Source organism: Ranitomeya imitator, chromosome 4, assembly GCF_032444005.1.
Source record: "Ranitomeya imitator isolate aRanImi1 chromosome 4, aRanImi1.pri, whole genome shotgun sequence".
Taxonomy (NCBI): domain Eukaryota; kingdom Metazoa; phylum Chordata; class Amphibia; order Anura; family Dendrobatidae; genus Ranitomeya; species Ranitomeya imitator.
Window position 1 is genome coordinate 201,356,307 of NC_091285.1, and position 7,458 is coordinate 201,363,764.

General features: G+C 43.4%; 1 protein-coding gene across 1 annotated transcript in view; it reads right to left on the reverse strand.

Annotated features, from left to right (window-relative positions):
- Positions 1–7,202, reverse strand: part of DRAM1 (DNA damage regulated autophagy modulator 1) — a 66,632-nt gene extending 59,430 nt beyond the window's left edge. Inside the window, exon 1 of the mRNA XM_069764275.1 lies at positions 6,833–7,202. Within this exon, the coding sequence (XP_069620376.1) occupies positions 6,833–6,966 (134 nt within the window). The 5' untranslated portion in view covers positions 6,967–7,202. The remainder of the gene's footprint in view (positions 1–6,832) is intronic.
- Between the last annotated feature and the right edge of the window lie 256 nt (positions 7,203–7,458).

Sequence of the window (7,458 nt, forward strand, 5' to 3'; positions counted from 1 at the left end):
TTTTTTTTTTTTAGAAAAATAGCAGACAGTGATATAAAATAACACAAATCTTAAATCCACATTAAAACCATCCACCACATAGGTTACTGTCTGAGGACTGATGATGACAATGATTTTTTTATTGCTTGTATTATCATTGTTTAACCCCTTACCGGCATCGGACGTACTATACCGTCCGATGCCGGCTCCCCTGCTTTGATGCAGGGCTCCGCGGTGAGCCCGCACCAAAGCCGGGACATGTCAGCTGTTTTGAACAGCTGACATGTGCCCGTAATAGGCGCGGGCAGAATCGCGATCTGCCCGCACCTATTAACTAGTTAAATGCCGCTGTCAAACGCAGACAGCTGCATTTAACTACCGCTTCCGGCCGGGCGGCCGGAAATGACGTCATCGCCGACCCCCGTCACATGATCGGGGGTCGGCGATGCTTGTGAATGGTAACCATAGAGGTCCTTGAGACCTCTATGGTTACTGATTGCCCGTCGCTGTGAGCGCCACCCTGTGGTCGGCGCTCACAGCACACGTGCAATTCTGCTACATAGCAGCGATCAGCAGATCGCTGCTATGTAGCAGAGCCGATCGCGTTGTGCCTGCTTCTAGCCTCCCATGGAGGTTATTGAAGCATGGCAAAAGTTAAAAAAAAAAGTTTCAAAAAATGTGAAAAAAATAAAAAAAAACATAAAAGTTTAAATCACCCCCCTTTCGCCCCAATCAAAATAAATCAATAAAAAAAATATCAAATCTACGCATATTTGGTATCGCCGCGCTCAGAATCGCCCGATCTATCAATTAAAAAAAAGTATTGACCTGATCGCTAAACAGCGTAGCGGGAAAAAAATTCGAAACGCCAGAATTACGTTTTTTTGGTCGCCGCGACATTGCATTAAAATGCAATAACGGGCGATCAAAAGAACGTATCTGCACCGAAATGCTATCATTAAAAACGTCATCTCGGCACGCAAAAAATAAGCCCTCAACCGACCCCAGATGATGAAAAATGGAGACGCTAAAGTATCGGAAAATGGCGCAATTTTTTTTTTTTATTTTTAGCAAAGTTTGGAATTTTTTTTCACCACTTAGATAAAAAATAACCTAGTCATGTTAGGTGTCTATGAACTCGTACTGACCTGGAGAATCATAATGGCAGGTCAGTTTTAGCATTTAGTGAACCTAGCAAAAAAGCCAAACAAAAAACCAATGTGGGATTGCACTTTTTTTGCAATTTCACCGCACTTGGAATTTTTTTCCCGTTTTCTAGTACACGACATGCTAAAACCAATGATGTCGTTCAAAAGTACAACTCGTCCCGCAAAAAATAAGCCCTCACATGGCCAAATTGACGGAAAAATAAAAAAGTTATGGCTCTGGGAAGGAGGGGAGCGAAAAACGAACACGGAAAAACAAAAAATCCCCCGGTCATGAAGGGGTTAATAGCAATTCTTGATCCGTGTTTTCTACCTACGGTACTTCTTTTTTGTACTGGCCACCTATAGTGTAAGCTTACACACGTCACAGTTATGTATAAGATAATGGATAATGCATACTGAATATCAGTATAACTTCCTTCGCGGCCATTCCACAAAGAAGTATAGCCAATAGCCATATATTTACATTTTTTGCTACTTCCCCGTTCCATTATTGCGATGAATTGTAAGGGCAGCTACTCCATTAATAGGGAATTACTCTTTATACATTTCATTAGAATAAAGAAGTATGTTACTGGAAAGCTAATCTATACTAAAACAATTTTAAAGGGAACCTGTCACCCCGTTTTTTCAAGAAGTGCTAAAAATAGCGTTAAATAGGCGCAGAGCTGGGCTTTACATTAGTGTATTTTGGAGCCTTTATTCCCCACCTATGCTGCCGAAATACCTTTGTAAAGTCGCCGTTTTGGGCTGTCACTCACGCTGGTCAGGTCATATGGGCGTGGTGACAGCGGTTTCTCCCCCAGAACTCCGTTGGTGGCGTAGTGGTGTGCGCATGTCCAAGTGGCGAATCCACTGCGCAGCTTCAATGAAAATAGCGCGATCTGCGCTATTCAGCCGTTTATCGGTGGGCACGGCCATCTTTGTGAGGCCGCGCGTGCTAAGATGGTTCTTCTCGGCCTCCCGGGGCTTCAGGAAAATGGCCGCGGGATGCCGCGCGTGCGCAGATGGAGATCACGGCGGCCATTTTCCTGCAGCCGGGATGCGAACTCGGCTTCAGGAAAATGGCCGTCGATATCGCCATCTGCGCACGTGCGGCATCCCGCGGCCATTTTCCTGAAGCCCCGGGAAGCTGAGAAGAACCATCTGCGCACGCGCGGCCTCACAAAGATGGCCGCACCCACCTATAAACGGCTGAAAAGTGCAGATCGCGCTATTTTCATTGAAGCTGCGCAGTGGATTCGCCACTTGGACATGCGCACACCACTACGCCACCAACGGAGATCTGGGGGAGAAACCGCTGTCACCACGCCCATATGACAGCGCTATTTTCCTTGAAGCTGTGCAGTGGATTCGCCACTTGGACTTGCGCACACCACTACGCCACCAACGGAGATCTGGGGGAGAAACAGCGCTGTCACCACGCATATATGACCTGACCAGCGTGAGTGACAGCCCAAAACGGCGACTTTACAAAGGTATTTCGGCAGCATAGGTGGGGAATAAAGGCTCCAAAATACACTAATGTAAAGCCCAGCTCTGCCCCTATTTAACGCTATTTTTAGCTCTTCTTGAAAAATTGGGGTGACAGGTTCCCTTTAATGCTCGATATAGTACATGATAGACAATCACAAGATCAAAATTGAATGAATTCCCACAGGATCGACCAACATACCAATGTATATGGAGCTCAAATTGTCTACTAATAACAGAAATCAGGGTAAGAATTGGGCACGTTGGGTTTCATGATTTGCTGCCATCAGAGATCATTTTATGATAGAAATGCCTGGCAGTGGCCTATTCCTTAACCCACTCTTCATTGAAATGACCATGCACACTCAGGCAAATCAAATCAGTAGGACAGGAAGTCGCTATGTGGATGAAAAAATGAGAATTTCTTCCAAAGACAATAATCAATAGTTCTATATACAACCACATCACATACCATGATCACCTTTAAAAAGTAGTGCACATCCACTGTTCTCTTTATTTCCAAACAAAACTATTAAAAAACATGAAATATATATATTCTATTCATTTATTTATTTTATCTATTTAGTTTGGGCCATTATACTGTAAAGCACTATAATGGACCATTACAGTGCCTTCCGAAAGTATTCAGCTGCCTGGAACTTTTCAACCTTTTCCCACATATCATGCTTCAAACATAAAGATACTAAATGTAAATTTTTGGTGAAGAATCAACAACTAGTGGAACACAATTGTGAAGTTGAACGAAATTTATTGGTTATTTTAAATTTTTGTGGAAAATCAAAAACTGAAAAGTGGGGCGTGCAATATAATTCGGCCCATTTAACGTAATACTTTGTTGCACCACCTTTTGCTGCGATTACAGCTGCAAGTTGCTTGGGGTATGTCTATCAGATTTGTACATCGAGAGACTGAAATTCTTGCCCATTCTTCCTTGGCAAACAGCTCTAGCTCAGTGAAGTTTGATGGAGATCGTTTGTGAACAGCAGTTTTCAGCTCTTTCCATAGATTCTCAATTGGATTGAGGTCTGGACTTTGACTTGGCCATTCAAACACCTGGATACGTTTATTTGTGAATCATTCCATTGTAGATTTTGCTTTATCTTTGGGATCATTGTCTTGATGGAAGACAAATCTCCGTCCCAGTCTCAGGTCTTTTGCAGACTCCAACAGGTTTTTTTCGAGAATGGTCCTGTATTTGGCTCCATCCATCTTCCCATCAATTTTAACCATCTTCCCTGTCCCTACTGAAGAAAAGCAGGCCCAAACCATGATGCTGCCACCACCATGTTTGACAGTGGGGATGGTGTGTTCAGGGTGATGAGCTGTGTTGCCTTTACGCCAAATATATCGGTTGGCATTGTTGCCAAAAAGTTTGATTTTGGTTTCATATGACCAGAGCACCTTCTTCCACATGTTTGGTGTGTCTCCCAGGTGGCTTGTTGCAAACTTTAAATGACACTTTTTATGGATGTCTTTGAGAAATGGCTTTCTTCTTGCCACTCTTCCATAAAGGCCAGATTTATGCAGTGTACGACTGATTGTTGTCCTATGGACAGACTGTCCCACCTCAGCTGTAGATCTCTGCAGCTCATCCAGAGTGACCATGGCCTCTTGGCTGCATATCTGATCAGTCTTCTCCTTGATTGAGATGAAAGTTTAGAGGGAAGGCCGGGTCTTGGTAGATTTGCAGTGGTATGATACTCCTTCCATTTCAATATGATCGCTTGCATGAACCTACCTGTTGTGTTCCTTGGTCTTCATGATGCTGTCTGTGCTTCAAACAAAACCCTGAGACTATCACAGAGCAGGTGCATTTATACAGAGACTTGTTTACACACAGTTGGATTATATTTATCATCATTAGGCATTTAGGACAACATTGGATCATTCAGAGATCCACAATGAACTTCTGGAGTGAGTTTTCTGCGCTGAAAGTAAAGGGCCCGAATAATATTGCATGTCCCACTTTTCAATTTTTGATTTTCCACAAAAATTTAAAATAACCAATAAATTTTGTTCAGCTTCACAATTGTGTTCCTCTTCACCAAAAATGTACATGTGGTATCTTTATGTTTGAAGCATGATACGTGGGAAAAGGTTGAAAAGTTCCAGGGAGCCGAATACTTTCGCAACGCACTGTATATTGTATGGTACACTAGGTGAGGCTATTATACTGTGGAGCGTCCCATTAGACAGTATGGGGAATCTAGAGGGTTTTCTTGGCATCACTGACCGGGCCCTATTTGGAACTCATCATACCTAACAGACCGGACAGTCAGCGTCTCACACTCACACACCACCTCCTCACCTCGCCCCCTGTCTGTCGAAGTCCCACATGGTTCAGTCCTAGGGCCCCTGCTCTTCTCCATTTACACCTTCGGCCTGGGACAGCTCATAGAATCTCACAGCTTTCGGTATCACCTCTATGCTGATGACACACAGATCTACCCCTCTGGACCAAATGTCACCAACCTACTAACCAGAATCCCACAATTTCTGTCTGCTATTTCATCCTTCTCCGCTAGATTTCTAAAACTTAACATGAACAAAACAGAATTCATCATCTTTCCCCTATCTCACTCGACTCCCCCAACAGATCTATTCATTAAAGTAAATGGCTGCTCACTCTCCCCAGTCCCGCAAGCTTGCTGCTTTGGGGTAAGACTCTGATCTCACCTTGAAACCACATATCCAAGCCCTTTCCACTTCCTGCCGACTTCAACTCAAAAATATTTCCCGGATCCTTACATTCCTCAACCAAGAATCAGCAAAAACCCTAGTGCATGCCCTCATCATCTCCAGCCTTGACTACTGCAACCTCCTACTTTGTGGCCTCCCCTCTAACACTTTCGCGCCCCTCTAATCTATCCTAAACTCTGCTGCCCAACTAATCCACCTGTCCCCCCGCTATTCCCCAGCCTCTCCTCTCGGTCAATCCCTTCACTGGCTCCCCATTACCCAGAGACTCCAGTACAAAACCCTCACAATGACATACAAAGCCATCCACAACCTGTCTCCTCCATACATCTGTGACCTCGTCTCCCGGTACTTTCTTGCACGCAACCTCTGATCCTCACAAGATCTCCTTCTCTACTCCCCTCGTATATCCTCTTCCCACAATCACATACAAGCTTTCTCCTGCACATCCCCCTTCCTCTGGAACTCTCTACCCCAACACATCAGACTCTCGCCTACCATGGAAACCTTCAAAAGGAACCTGAAGACCTACCTCTTCCGACAAGCCTACAAACTGCAGTAACCACCTGTCCACCAAACAATGACCAGCTCTGCCCTCACCTTCAACCTGCAGTAACCACCAATCCACCAAACCACTGCATGACCAGCTCTGCCCTTGCCTACTGTATCCTCACCAATCCCTTGTAGATTCGGAGCCCTCTCGGGCCGAGTCCTCTCTCCTCCTGTGCTAGTCATGACTTATATTGTTTAAGATTACTGCACTTGTTTGTTTTTTTTATGTATTCCACTTTTCACATGTAATAAATGGCACTATAATAATAAAAAATATATATTATATATATATTATAGAAATTGCCCTAGGTATAGACCCTATAAGCACTTTTGCACATGATCATATTATCTCTCCGGATGCAATCAGACTAAACTCTGGATCACATCCCAACAAATGTTATTTTATGGGGCCATGCACATGTCCATTTTTTTAGGGGGCAGAGCCAGTCTATGGAAAAAAATCGCAGCATACCAGAGTTTGATCCGATATTCGGATCGCACTCTGCCACGCAAGGCAATGAGTGCATGGAAAACATCAGACAGCACTGGGATGACATCTGAGTGCTGTCTGATTTCCACAAATTTACAGAATGGTTAAGATGGAGACATTTTTTTCTCCTCATCCAAGAGAGTCGGATCACACTATGATCAACCTCTGATCAAACTCTTATCAACCTCTGATCAGAATGGGGTTAACATAATAGATCGTTATTCTCCCCGATGAGAGAATATACCCTAGCCTAGACATTCACATATAACTCTGCCATGCAACTATGTGTGGTTTCACTGACAAATGAAAAGAACAGATAACAAAAAAGGGAAATTCCAAAACTGCACAGATTTCCTTTGCAATATCTAGACAAGCACAAAGCAATCACAGTACAAGATATAATTCCGACACTTAATGCAAACACTGATTTCATGAATAGAAAATCTCATCTTACCTGATATAAGGTACAAAAGGAACCACATGTCCCTCAAGCACTGCGAAGATGTAAGAGGCAATGAATGCTGCGGAGGACCAAATGACCAAGACACATGGCAACAGAGCCACACTGTCCATACACTCAAAAACCATGGGGTCTTCTTCCTTTCCTGCTGGTATGCGGCAGTCTCTGAACCCTGGAGGAAGGATTTATTTCAACTATGTAAAAGAATCACTATAAAGTCCAACTGCAAATGTAAACCAGAAAAAGTATGAAACTCATTCCTTCAAGTTTTTTTAAGTACAAAACCTATTTCACGTGATCTCAGCGAAGTTTCAGAGTCACCTAATGTTGCTGCCCCCTCCCATGTACTTCCCTTTTCTTCAGCATTTTCTGTTTCTAGCTGTTCTGAAACTAACATTTCACAAGTCACGCCTCCTCCAGTAACAATCCTCGTCTTCCTCCATAGACACAGTGATACTGTCAGCGTGGCCTGGCGTACATGCCTCAGTGACCATTTTTTTCAAGAAAATTATATTTTATTAATTAAATATATGAACAGTAAGCTGCTCACACACTACACAAATATACTAATTGTTTACGTCACTGACATCTCTATTTATCTACCTATTCTATTTGTATTG